The following is a 14264-nucleotide window of genomic DNA, read 5'->3' on the forward strand; positions in this document are numbered from 1 at the left end:
CCTAAGATAAAATACAGGAAATAGTATAAGGGCAGACTAGATGGACCATGAGGTCTTTTTCTGCCGTCAGTCTTCTATGTTTCTATGTTTGAGGCTTTTATAAGTCTAATCAGGGTTACCCTGATCGCTATAAAAAAGCTCCAAAAACACGTGATCTTTAAAATGGTTTGGATCATTGATCACAATACATAAGTGAGGAATGTTGTGGGATCTTCCAGCTTTCCTTCTAACCTGCCTTGTGAAATAAAGATGAGTCAAGGCATTTCTGTCAAGCACTCTTTAATGGGGAATTTATGTGTTCAGAAGGCACACAAATCTGTGGATAGGTTGTAAAAGCATTATTGTACATGAATTTTTTGGTGGTATATTTTTTTTACAAATACCTCTGTACCACGTTCCATTTTGGGTGCTCCTGGAATTTAATATTGTTGTTTTTCTGTTTTTAAATTGTAATGATGTATCTTGAAAATTACCTTCTGGATTTCCTCTGAGCTAAGAGTTGATTCAGAGATAATTCTACAAATGATCATTTTTATATCAAAACCAATTTATTTATTTATTTATTATTTGGATTTGTATACCACCCCTCTCCGAAGACTCGGGGCGGCATACAAATCCAAATAATAAATAAATACTGTAAATTGGTTTTGATATAAAAATGCTTGTAGCTGTATAAGTATGCTTTAGCCAGCAGAGGGAGATAGATGATTATTTTATAAATCTGTTTTGAAGAATCCTAACAAACTAGAATTATAGCTATTGATAATGGAATATTCTTCTTAAATTGCTGAAGACAGTATAAAAAGGCTTGTTATGTTCCTTTTTAAATGTGACCATTTAATGATATAACAATACAGTAATACCTCATGATACGAACTTAATTGGTGCAAGGAGGAGGTTTGTAAGAAGAAAGGTTCGTAAGACGAAACATTGTTTCCCATAGGAAACAATGTAAAGTCAATTAATCCATGCAACAACAAAAAAAAACCGCAAAAAAACGCTGCCGCCCGGCTGTCACCTTTTAAAACAGCCTGGGGGCTTCGGCGTTGGGAGGCTGCTGAGAAGCCCCCCCCCCCGGCTGTTTTAAAAGGTGACAGCCGGGCGGCGGGGCTTCTCAGCGAAAGTTCGGGTTTGGGAGGCTGCTTTGAGGAGGCGGGGAAGCCTCTTGCAGCAGCTGCCACAGCCGCCGGCTTCCCCGCCGCTCGCCCGCCGAGGATGCTGACCTGCAAGAGCGATCTTCTGCCGGCCATGGGCGAGCGGCGGGGAGTCGCCCATGGCCGGCAGAAGATCGCTCTTGCCCGGCTTCCCCGCGAGGCAGCAGGTCAGCAAGAGCTATCTTCTGCCGGCCATGGGCGACTCCCCGCCGCTCGCCCATGGCTGGCAGAAGATCGCTCTTGCCCGGCTTCCCCGCGAGGCTTCCCCCATCCTCGCCCGCCGCCCGCCCGTCCAGAATGCTGACCTGATGCCTCGCGGGGAAGCCGGGCAAGAGCGATCTTCTGCCGGCCATGGGCGAGCGGCGGGGAGTCGCCCATGGCCAGCAGAAGATCGCTCTTGCCTGGCTTCACCGCGAGGCATCAGGTCAGCAAGAGCGATCTTCTGCCGGCCATGGGTGACTCCCCGCCGCTCGCATTGGGGTGGGGGGGCTGTCAGGACACCACCCCAGCACTTTGCATCCCGCCGGCTAAGAGGAATCGGGCAGCAGCTTCTGTCGGACACGGGTAATGAGCGGGACAGAGAAGCAGGGAGAATCAGGAGGCTCCTTTGGCGGCTGGAGGCTGCCTGGCTTTGTGTTTTTGGCTGGGGGAAGAAGCAGTAGGACCTTCCTAACTCCCTCCCCCCCAGCCAAACCCCCAAAGCATGTTTGCTGCCACACGATTTAGCCAGGACAGGAGCGAAGTGACGTGGAGGAATGGGGATCTGAAACCGGGCGGTTTCAGCTTTCCATCCCTTCACGTCACTTCGCCGCTAAATCGTGTGGCAGCAAACATGCTTTGGGGGTTTGGCTGGGGGGGAGGGAGTTAGGAAGGTCCTACTTCTCCCCCCCAGCCAAATCCCCAAAGCATGTTTGCTGCCACACGATTTAGCGGCGAAGTGACGTGAAGGGATGGAAAGCTGAAACAGCCCGGTTTCAGCTTTCCATCCATCCACGTCACTTCGCCGCTAAATCGTGTGGCAGCAAACATGCTTTGGGGGTTTGGCTGGGGGGGAGGGAGTTAGGAAGGTCCTACTTCTTCTCCCCCCCAGCCAAATCCCCAAAGCCTGTTTGCTGCCACACGATTTAGCCAGGACAGGAGCGAAGTGACGTGGAGGAATGGGGAGCTGAAACAGGGCGGTTTCAGCTTTCCATCCCTTCATGTCAGTTCGCCGCTAAATCGTGTGGCAGCAAACATGCTTTGGGGGTTTGGCTGGGGGTGAGGGAGTTAGGAAGGTCCTACTTCTTCTCCCCCCCAGCCAAATCCCCAAAGCATGTTTGCTGCCACACGATTTAGCGGCGAAGGGACGTGAAGGGATGGAAAGCTGAAACTGCCCGGTTTCAGCTCCCTATTCCTCCACGTCACTTCGCTCCTGTCCTGGCTAAATCGTGTGGCAGCAAACAGGCTTTGGGGTTTTGGCTGGGGGGGAGAAGTAGGACTTCCCAGCACCCCCCCGAACCTGGGTTCGGGGTTCGGGGGGGTGCTGGGAAGCCCCCCAGGCCGGCTGCGACCTTTTAAAAGAGCCGCGCCGCTTCCCATCTGTCTCCTGAAGCCGAGTTCGGCTTTGGCGTTCGGCTTCAGGAGACAGCTGGGAAGCGGCGCGGCTCTTTTAAAAGGTCGCAGCCGGCCTGGGGGGCTTCCCAGCATCCCCCCCCCGAACCTGGGTTTGGGGTTCGGGGGGGTGCTGGGAAGCCCCCCAGGCCGGCTGCGACCTTTTAAAACAGCCGTGCCGCTTCCCAGCTGTCTCCGCCAAAGCCGAACTTCCGCGTTCGGCTTCAGGAGACAGCTAGGAAGCCGCGCGGCTGTTTTAAAAGGTCGCAGCCGGCCTGGGGGGCTTCCAAGCAACCCCCCGAACCCCGAACTTGTGCCGAACTTCCGGGTTCGGGGTTCGGGGGGTGCTGGGAAGCCCCGCCGCCCGGCTGTCACCTTTTAAAACAGCCGCGCGGCTTCCCAGCAGTCTCCGAACACCGGTTCGTAACTCGAAAAAAGTTCGTAAGAAGAGGCAAAAATTTTCTGAACCCCGAGTTGTTCGTAAGACGAGGGGTTCGTATCTTGAGGTATCACTGTACTTGAAATTCATATATTGCCGCCTTTCCTGAAAAAGAAAAATAATACATTAGAAATTTTCATGTATACATTTAAACCAGTCTTCAAAAGGTAAATCACTTCTACTCTTATATACTTTTAAATTGTTTTAAATTAATTTAATACAGTTTTACCAAAATTTATATCTGTTACATTACACCAAATTAATTTTGTCCTGACCCTTTACACTACTTTTATTCCTAGGCTGAAAGAGCAGTTTAACAATTTTACACATAGACTCAGTCGATGTCTATTTTGACTGTTGCTAAATTGGATTTTCATTACAGAGTGTAGAATTCTGTGAGCAGAAGGCATCTTAGTTAATTCCTACCAGTCTCAATCTTCCCTTTGTTTGTTTTTCCTAGCACACAGTATGAAGATCCTTCATTTCATTTTGATGGCAGTGGATATTCAGTGGTGGAGAAAACACTTCGCTCTACTGTGACCCACATAATTGTATTTTTCAGCACTTTTTCAACTAACGGACTCTTATTATACCTGGCTTCCAATGGCACAGTAAGGGGATATCCCAATTTATCAAAAAATATATAATCAATTCCATAATCCACTTTTGGGTTGTCTTTTGATAAGTAATTGCTGTATTTTTTGGACTATAAGATGTACCTTTTTCTTTCCCAAAAGGGGGTGAAAATGTATGTACGTCTTATAGACTGAATATTTCCCCCCGGGGGGGAGGGAGGATGGGCCAAAAGAGCCTCAGAAATGGCCTGAAAAAAGCCTCAAAATGGCCTGAAAAAAGCCTCGAAAACAGGCAGGAAAAAGGCTGGAAAAGGCCCAAAAATGGGGTGCACAGAGACCAAAAACTTTTTTTGTTGTTTTCATCTTCAAAATTTAGGTGCATCTTATAGTCCAAAAATATGATAAATAAAAATGAATAAATTCATCACTATGCCTAACAATCAGCTATTTATTTATTTATTTATTTGTTTGTTTGTTTGTTTGTTTGTTTGTTTGTTTATTTATTTGATTTTTATTTTGCTTTATAAATCATTCAAGGCAATGAACATACTCCTTCTTCCTCCCCATTATTTCCCCTACACTACTAACTCTGTAAGGTGGGTGCGTCTAAGATAGAGTTACCCAGGCAGCTTTCATACCAAACGCCTTCTTACAAGAATGAACTATCTTTGTAGTGTGTTACACGCATAGCGTTGTCATTAAAAATGAGTGGTATTTGATTGTCCAGTGATTTGGATGTTGTTGACTCCATGCCTTTCATGGCATCGGACCAGAATAACTTCCAGACCGCCTTCTGCCGCCCGAATCCCAGCGACCGATTAGGTCCCACAGAGTTGGCCTTCTCCGGGACCCGTCGACAAAACAATGCAATCTGGCGGGACCCAGGGGAAGAGGCTTCTCTGTGGCGGCCCCGACCCTCTGGAATCAACTCCCCCCAGAGATTAGGACTGCCCCCACCCTCCTTGCCTTTTGCAATCTCCCAAAAACCCACCTTTGTCGCCAGGCATGGGGAAATTGATTCCCCTTGGCCGCTCCATTTTATGTAGGGTTTGCTTGGGTTATATGAGTGTTTTTAATCAAGGGTTTTTAACTGTTTTGCTTTTTCAATCATTGGATTTGTATTTTGTATTCCTGTTGTGAGCCTCTCCGAGTCTTCAGAGAGGGGCGGCATACAAATCAAATCAATCAGTCAATCAATCAATCAATAAATATGGACATTCCTATAGTGAAGACTGAAGAATAAATTACATAAATTGCATTGTGTGATAGATTTGCTAAACGATTGTTGAAGCTGTTGTGACTTATATTAGAGTTAGTAGCTTTCACTAAATCTCAGCTCATTTTCAGAACAGAATTAATAATACAGAATTTGCATCAAGATAATGGACGTGACACATTTTGAGTTTTCAAATGAAATACCACTGTTAGAAGTTTCCAAAGTTATTTTACTTGTTGTATAGTTGAATAGCATGAAGTGTGATGTATTTCCCTAACTTTTTTTTTTTCTGCAGAAGGATTTTTTGTCTCTGGAGCTTGTTGATGGAAGAATTAAAGTAACCGTTGATCTTGGTTCAGGTCCCCTTATACTTAAAACAGAAAACCGCTACAATAATGGAACATGGTATAAACTTTCATTCAGCCGAAACAAAAAGGAAGGTAAAATATCTTAGCTCAATCCAGATGTAGCTGGGTGTGTTTGTCCTTGACATTGATTTTAATTATAAAATTTAAACCATACGGCAATGAAAATTAGACACAATCCTTTTATTACTTCAATTGCCGCATTGTAACTGAAATAGAAGAATTAGAGGTGGCACATTCTGCCTTAAGAAGCATATAGCAGGACTGACCTACTTCATCTAACTTTTCACTTCAAAACGGTGGTTTCTGCATATACAAGAAAGTTTTGTTGGGGGAAACTCGGGTCCATGAGAGAACTGCAAGGGGGCTCATTTCCCTTGTAACTGGCAGGTCTGGATTTGAGAGACGCGGGAGTTCTCAAAGATGAAGAGCTTTCCAATAAGATCGTTTTAAACAAGAGGCAAAAAACAGTGCCACATGGGACAGACCGCTCATCTGAATACCTAACTAGCAAGTACTTGGGATCTTCAACCTTGGTTTTGTTCCCAAGTTGCCCGCAGAATGAGAATACGAAGCTTTCAGTTGGCAGATCCCCTCCCCGTTTTGGTATCTTTTTCCTCCAGATCTTCATGTTTCAGGCACCCTTTCTGAAATCGGGGAGGGAGATCTGCCACTTGAAAACTTGATATTAAATCCTTTGATCTCAAGTCGCCCGCAGAGAGATACCAAGTGGCAGGTTCCTCCTCCCCAAAACGGAGGGGGATCTGCCACCTGAAAGCTTCATATTCAATCCTTTGCTCTCTTTCTGCAGGCGACTTGGGATCAAAACCAAGGCTGGAACCATCTGAAAAATGCAACGTGCGAGCATGTGGGCAGGGCTACATTCGAAGTATAAGATGCACCCAAATTTTTACCATTTTGGGAGGGGAAAGGTGCGTCTTATACACTGAAAAATGTGGTATATGCTTCATATTTCTGCTATATCAGAGTGGGGTTTAAATGACCTTAATTCCTAACAAAACAATGTATTGTCCCTTACATTTTCTGCAAAGTTTTTTAAATAGAAATTCTTGAATTCCTACAAACTGTTCCTATTTGCTTACCTAAGATATTCCTTTTATTTTTCAGGGTTTTTGGCAGTCATGGATGCTTACAACCTTAATTCTAAAGAAATCAAGCAAGGAGAAGCCCCTGGTGTAGCCTCTGACCTGAATCGTTCTGATAAAGACCCAATTTACATTGGAGGGGTACCAAGATCAAGGATAGTAAGGTACAATTAACCATGTTCAAGGAAAATCCTTAAGAGTAGGTTGCACAAAATATTCTCAATCGTTGTGTGCATGGAAAAGCTAACTTCTTGAACCCAAAGGTGCTTTTTCAAGAGGCAACTGGACTTTGACATTTCACTTCTCATCCAAGCAGCTTCTTCAATTCTTCTTCTCTTCAAAGAGATGAAGTAGCTTCTTGGATGAGAAGTGGAATGTCATCATTCAATTGCCTCTTGAAAAAGCACCTTTGGGACAGCTATGAGTGTGACCTAGATAACTGAGAATCGCCATAAGCATCTAACTTCTCGAAAGCAATAGAAGGACCAATTTCCACTGTTTGATACATGGGTGGAATGTGTAAAGGAAAAATCCGAGATAACAGGGAAGCTTTTGCCTTGAGTCCCTATTCCGTGCCAAACTTCTTTCTACCTTTCTCTTCTGCATATGAAACGAGTTTAATCTTTGGCAGCACTAAATTAGATTATCTACGAGACCGCCTTCTGCCACATGAATCCCAGCGACCGGTTAGGTCCCACAGAGATGGTCTTCTCCGGGTCCCGTCGACTAAACAATGCCGTCTGGCGGGACCCAGGGGGAGAGCCTTCTCTGGCGGCTCCGACCCTCTGGAATCAGCTCCCCCCGGAGATTAGGACTGCCCCCACCCTCCTTGCCTTTCGTAAACTTCTCAAAACCCATCTCTGTCGTCAAGCTTGGGGGAACTGAGACACTTTCCCCTTGCCTATGTAGTTTCTGTGCACAACATGACTGTATGTATGCTTTTATTTACTGGGGTTTCTCTTTTAGATTTTTTATATGTATAATTGCTATTTTAGATTTTAATTATTAGATTTGTCATTATGTACTGTTTTTATCACTGTTGTGAGCTGCCCCGAGTCTACGGAGAGGGGCGGCATACAAATATAATAAATAATAATAATAATAATAATAATAATAATAATAATAATAATAATAATAAATGGAGGTAGGGAAAGGAAGTCTCTGGGAAGATTGATAAGTCATGGAGAAGAGGGGAATAGAAAGACCAAAGTATACTAGTTTTGCAATATTCATCCCCAAAATTCCACTAGGTTGTCATTTAAGTCTGGAGGACAGAAGAAAAAGGGGGGATTTGATCGAAACATTTAAATATGTTAAAGGGTTAAATAAGGTTCAGGAGGGAAGTGTTTTTAATGGAAAAGTGAACACAAGAACAAGGGGACACAATCTGAAGTTAGTTGGGGGGAAGATCAAAAGCAACATGAGAAAATATTATTTTACTGAAAGAGTAGTAGATCCTTGGAACAAACTTCCAGCAGATGTGGTTGGTAAATCCACAGTAACTGAATTTAAACATGCCTGGGATAAACATATATCCATCCTAAGATAAAATACAGGAAAGAGTATAAGGGCAGACTAGATGGACCATGAGGTCTTTTTCTGCCGTCAATCTTCTATGTTTCTATGTAACTAAAATCTGGAATTCTGAGCCAATCCAAAACTTTAATATATAATGCCAAGATATATATTTCAGATACATATTTTCAGTTTTGAGTGTACTCCTGTTGAAATTGCATATGGCCCTAAATATAGTGGATGTAGCTCTGATAAAAACTTGTTACTCTTGCCCATTTCAACAAGATATATAAAGCCCATTATATTGATCGGGGCCAGATTGTGTGTATTTGTCTTTTTTCATGCAATCAATCTAGAGTCTTGGATTTTTAGTAAGGCACTTTTTGCCTACTTCTTGCATAACATCAACCATTATCTGTGGTTTTTCTTCATGTTGGTCTGTAGAACAATTTCCTTTTGAGTCATGGAGGGTACCTTCTTCTTTAAGATTTTCTTGGAAATATGTACTTTCAAACACAGGTTTTAAGTGATGGCTCTGAATAAAGAGTATCCATCATAATGTGAGGATTTTTTTTTAAAAAATGCTTACAATCCCTCATCTTCATGTTTAATGTGGAGCATGCACTCACTGTTTTTCTTTTGATCAGAAATTTCTTAAGGCATGAGGAGAAAGAATGCACGGGGGTGAAATGAGATATTAATGCCATCTGATAGCTTTCATTTCTGCCTCTTTGTATTACTACAGTTGCGATCCTATTTGGACCGGGAGTCACTGCTCACAGTCACTCATGCCCTCATCACCTCGAGGCTCGACTACTGTAATGCTCTCTACATGGGGCTACCTTTGAAAAGTGTTCGGAAACTTCAGATCGTGCAGAATGCAGCTGCGAGAGCGATCATGGGCTTCCCTAAATATGCCCATGTCACACCAACACTCCGCAGTCTGCATTGGTTGCCGATCAGTTTCCGGTCACAATTCAAAGTGTTGGTTATGACCTATAAAGCCCTTCATGGCACCGGACCAGATTATCTCAGGGACCGCCTTCTGCCGCACGAATCCCAGCGACCAGTTAGGTCCCACAGAGTGGGTCTTCTCCGGGTCCCGTCAACTAAACAATGTCGCTTGGCGGGACCCAGGGGAAGAGCCTTCTCTGCGGTGGCCCCGGCCCTCTGGAACCAGCTCCCCCCAGAAATTAGAATTGCCCCCACCCTCCTTGCCTTTCGTAAGCTACTTAAAACCCACCTCTGCCATCAGGCATGGGGGAATTGAGATACTCTTTCCCTCTAGGCCTTTACAATTTTATGCATGGTATGTCTGTATGTATGTTTGGTTTTTATGTTAATGGGGTTTTTTAATCGTTTTTAGTATTGGATTATTATTGTATACTGTTTTATTATTGCTGTTAGCCGCCCCGAGTCTCTGGAGAGGGGCGGCTTACAAATCCAATAAATAAAATAAATAAATAAATAAATAAAATAAATTACATTGGAAAGAGAGAATATAACAACAGTAATTGCCTGAGCACCTGCCTCCCTGATTACATAGATCAAGATTCTTCATTGGTTGAGATACTAACTTTATTCAGTCATTCTCACTTCAGACCTTCCCTATAAACATGGGAAAATTGGAGGTGGAGAAGGATGGGAAGGGCCATACTTTGTGGTTTATCTGCTTCCCTTCCCCGATACCTAAAGAGACTTCTTTTAGATTCCAGCAACAACAACAAAATGTACTAACACCTAATGACAGTTTTAGTCTTTCAATTCATCATAGGAATTTAGGGTTGCTAACATCATATGGAAAGAAAAGCTACCTATTGTGCTTTGTATTTTTTTTAAATTAATTATATTTTGTAATTGATGTCATCTCTGAGTATCATTGGAAAAATGTTGATTTGTCAGAAGGTAATTACACAGTAATTCCATTCTGACTTTTCTGAAAAACTGAATATTTTGTTCAATTTTAACAGCTCAGGATTTTCCTTTATTAGGAAAGGGGTTCATAGCAGAACCTTCGTGGGATGCATGAAGAACTTGGAAATATCCCGATCTATTTTTGACTTGCTTAAAAATTCATATGGTGTGAGAAAAGGCTGCATTCTAGAGGTAAGATACACTAACAGTTCTGCTCACTAGATTTAAGCTGTTTGCTACTGAGAAATGAATTAATAATACATGATGACTTTATCATGACTAGCATGCTGAGTATTAAATAGTCAAAAGCTCTGTTTTTATTTTTTTGATTTAAAGTGATATATTGGCTGATTGTTCCTTTCCTTTTGCAATGTAGCCTATACGCAGTGCTAATATTTTACATAATGGTTACATTGAGTTCCCACCCAAACCCCTTTTGGTGGATTCTGAACTTATGGCTACTTTTGCTACAAAGAATTCCAGTGGAATCATTCTTGTGGGGCTTAGCAAAGGTGAAGCAAAACGAAGACGCAGGCAAGTCCATCTTGTGAGTACCTAGTCACCTTTAATTTTATGCTTTTAGTTATTTCTGGAATGGATCTTGACTAATTTCTAAAAGCGAAGCAGGGTGTCATTGAGGTAATACTTGGGCTGGAGACCACCAAAAATGCGAGACCTGGTATCTAGATTGGGAAAAAATCACAGAGCATTTGGGAAGAAGTTCTGTATTATTGACAAGAAATTCAAGGCTGTGAAGTCACTAGACTTTCATTCAATTCAGAGAAAATAAAGATTATTATCATCAGCTGTTAGATTAAAGGTTAAGGCTGCACAATGGAAATAAGGATGCTTATTTGAGTATTTCTGTTTGAATTCTGCAAATGAGATTGGGTTGGTCAGCACAATAAACATGTAAAGTTTGAGAACATTTTGAGACAATGAGAACTTTTCCTTTTCTGTTAAAAATAGATTGAGTAGAAGAGTGCACATTACTATGGCAAGCAGATAGTCCTTGTCTTACAGCCATTTGTTCAGTGACTTTTTGAAGTCTTTACGACTGGTTGCCACACCCTGCAATCATGAGAATGCCATTTGCAACCTTCCATGCCAACTTCCAGAAAGTCCAATGGGGAAGCTAACAGGGAAGGTCACAAATTGCTGGTGTAAGTCTCCCCCCATCCATTCTTTCTCTCCGACTCCCACTCTGCCATTCTGCACCATCAACTCTGCACATCATTCCCATTCCTCACCATATCTTGTACACTCTCCCTGTGTTGTCTACATACCCTCCCTGATGTTGTACACCTTCCCTAACCTATAACTAAACGGCTCTGGGTTTGGGGTCCATTGTCTCAGGGAGAATTGCCACCTCTGGTCTTGGATGCATTGGCACTACCCCAACAGAACCTGTACATAAATTGAAAGGTTTCCTGGACTCCCAACTCCTGCTTGAAGAGCAGGTGATGGTTGGTTATGCCCTTTCCTGGACCCATAGTCCCCACTCACAGTCACCCATATGCTAGTCCAGTGATGATGAACCTTTTTTTGCTCATGTGCGCCCACGCCCATAATGCAATGTCCTCCCCCTATATATGTGCACATAATCCCCCTGTGCATGCGTGCAGGACTCACTGAAACCTCTGGAATTTTGTTGGCCCATTGGGCCATTTTTCACCCTCCCCAGGCCTCAGTAAAGCTCTTGAGCCTGGATATGGACTCTGGAGCTTTCCTGAAACCTGGGGAAAGCAAAAACAGCCTCCCCCCCACCCTACAAAAGACCAAAAATCAGCTGGCCAACACACATACGCACTGGAGCTGACATAGGGCAAAGCCTTGAGTGCCCTCAGATATGGCTCCACATGACACCTGTGGCACACATGCCATAGGTTCGTCATCATGGTTCTAGTCAATTCCCATCTTGACTATTGTAATGTGCTCTACATGGGGCTGCTCTTGAAGAACATTCCGAAACTATTTGGTGCAAAACGCAGCGGCCAACATGGTTTTGTGCAGACCCCAGTGTTCAAAGGTATCACCTCTCCTGTGTGAGCTGCATTCACTACCCATTTTCTTCTGGATGCAATTCAAAGTGCTGATTGTCCACTCATTTATTGCTTGGGAATATGTTATCTAAGGGACAGTTTCTTGCTGGTCAAATCTACCCAAGCTATCAGAGCGGGAATGCAAGGTATGTTGTGGGTCCCTTGCCCTAGGGAGATACAGCTGTTGGGACCCATAAGAAAGGCCTTCTCCATAGTGGCCCATCTCTCTGGAACATCATCCCACCCCCCGAGATTAGAATGGTCCCCACTCCAGCACTCTTCCAGAAGGTGCTGAACATCTAGTTCCTCCAACAGGCCTGGGAAAGCCAGAGTGGGATGGAATCCATTAAATGAGGTGCTGTCACGGAGGGGGGGGGGGGCAGGAGGTGATTTATACTAATTTATGACTCTTCTTTTATTAGCTTATTGTTTGTATATGAGGTTTTATATTCTTGAGCTTCCATGTATGCATTAGGTGGCAATATAAATTCCCTAAATACATAAAATAAAATCTTCTCCAACCTACAATCTTGTACAACCTCCTTGATCCTTGCTAAATTTTCCTGATCCTTATTGTGCTTTATTCTCTACTTTGGTTGTGGGAAACTGGCAGGAATTTTCCTTGCTGAATGACAATGGGATTTGATAACAACGGCAACTTGGGACTACAAAGATTGCGGTTACTGAGCAATGTGTTTGCATTTATCATCATACCGCTTAGTGAATTCTAATTCCAATTGTTGTCATAAGTTGAGGTCTGTCTGTACAGTTTTGTGTCAAACCCATTCTCCAAAAAATAAAAAAATAAAATAAAATAGAATTCCAATACAGACAGAAGAAGAAAGAGAGACATCCTTCCCTCTCTCCTCTTCCCACATTTTAACACGCCTAGCTATAATGGAACTTTTTCCCCTCTATTCCTTGTAGCCTTTTTTCTCCATCATGCTAGTGAATGGTCACTTGGCTGTGCAGGTCCTTGCTGGTGACCGAGCAAGTGCAAAGAGGGTCCTGGTTAAGTCTACTAATGGAACTTATAGTGATGGAAAAGAACATTCTGTTATCCTCACTCGGAATAAGAGGTACAAGCTGAAGTCCTAATTTAATTACCACTTACGCTACCTACTCTGTTGTCTAAAGGAACTAATGTTATTTAAGAAAAATAATCACAGTTATGTTTTCCTGTTGTTCATGGTAGTTCAGTTTCCTGTGTTAATTATATTTTGTGTCCTGCTACTGATTAAAATGTGTGTGATTATTCCCTTTATAATTTGTAGATGCTTTGATGTCCAAAGGGAATGTTACCAAATATTTGTAGAACATAGGAATACATAATTAACTTTAAGATGTCTACACTAAGAAGCCTTCAGGTCTTATGTATTTTTTTTTAAAGCCCACAAGAGAAATTTATTACAAAGTCATTAGAAAGACTAATGTCTCACAGTAGCATGCCTCCAACACATGTCGGAGAACCAAATTTATGCTCTAGTTATTCAGGGTGGATTATAAAATGCACTTGATTTCTCTTCCTTGAAATTATTCTCTTGAAAAAAATCGTTACTGACTTTTGTTTCTCTCTGTTTTCTCCCTGCTTCTTTTGCTGCCCAGAATAATAAGTGTACAAGTGGATGAAAGTAAACCTGAAGAAATTAGACTTGGACTCATGGCAGAAAGCAGATCAATTAATATATCAAAGCTCTTCATTGGTGGAATTCCTGCTGGAGAAAGTATTTCAGGATTAATGATGATGGAGTCTTTCTATGGTTGTATAGCTAATGTGATATTTAAGACAGAGTAAGTTAAAATTAGTTTTCATGCATGGGAAATTTCTTATTTAACCTTATACTACATGTGTCTTTGGAGATTCTCAGTCATCCTGGTTGTCCCAAAGATGCTTTTCCCAAAAGGCAATTGAATTTTCTTGGTTTATTTCTATGAAAACTTTTCATTTCTCATCCAAGAAGCTTATTTAATTCTAAAGAATATATTTTATATAAGTTATTTATAACTAATGGACAAAAAGTTACATTTAAAAAAATCCTTTACTTTGGTTTTACTATAATATCTCCATGGTGGAGAAGGATTTATTGGAGGTAACTGTTTACTGTTTTTACTATGATATGATATTTTTAAAATCAGAATATCTTCTCTGCAAAATGTCAGAGAAACTTAAACTAAAATCACTTAACAGGCATGGAAGTATCCAGAAACTCTGATGCAGTGTTTTATGTAGAAAAGCCAAGAACGCATTGTTAAAGAATTCCAAATATTGCTGAATATCTAGTCTATTTATAGTGAAACAGTGTTCAAATTCTTGTTTCCCTTTTTCCTGTCTAAATTGGCTGATTGGT

At 42.3% G+C, this 14264-nt stretch overlaps 1 protein-coding gene across 1 annotated transcript in view; it reads left to right on the forward strand.

The window, feature by feature from the left end:
• LAMA1 (laminin subunit alpha 1) overlaps positions 1–14264 on the forward strand; it is a 123349-nt gene that overhangs the window by 97961 nt on the left and 11124 nt on the right. Inside the window, exons 49-55 of the mRNA XM_070747567.1 lie at positions 3644–3794; positions 5270–5414; positions 6468–6609; positions 9952–10066; positions 10251–10421; positions 12844–12995; positions 13522–13707. Coding sequence (XP_070603668.1) covers positions 3644–3794; positions 5270–5414; positions 6468–6609; positions 9952–10066; positions 10251–10421; positions 12844–12995; positions 13522–13707 — 1062 coding nt within the window. The remainder of the gene's footprint in view (positions 1–3643; positions 3795–5269; positions 5415–6467; positions 6610–9951; positions 10067–10250; positions 10422–12843; positions 12996–13521; positions 13708–14264) is intronic.

The sequence above is a fragment of the Erythrolamprus reginae genome, chromosome 3 (assembly GCF_031021105.1).
Source record: "Erythrolamprus reginae isolate rEryReg1 chromosome 3, rEryReg1.hap1, whole genome shotgun sequence".
Taxonomy (NCBI): Eukaryota; Metazoa; Chordata; class Lepidosauria; order Squamata; family Dipsadidae; genus Erythrolamprus; species Erythrolamprus reginae.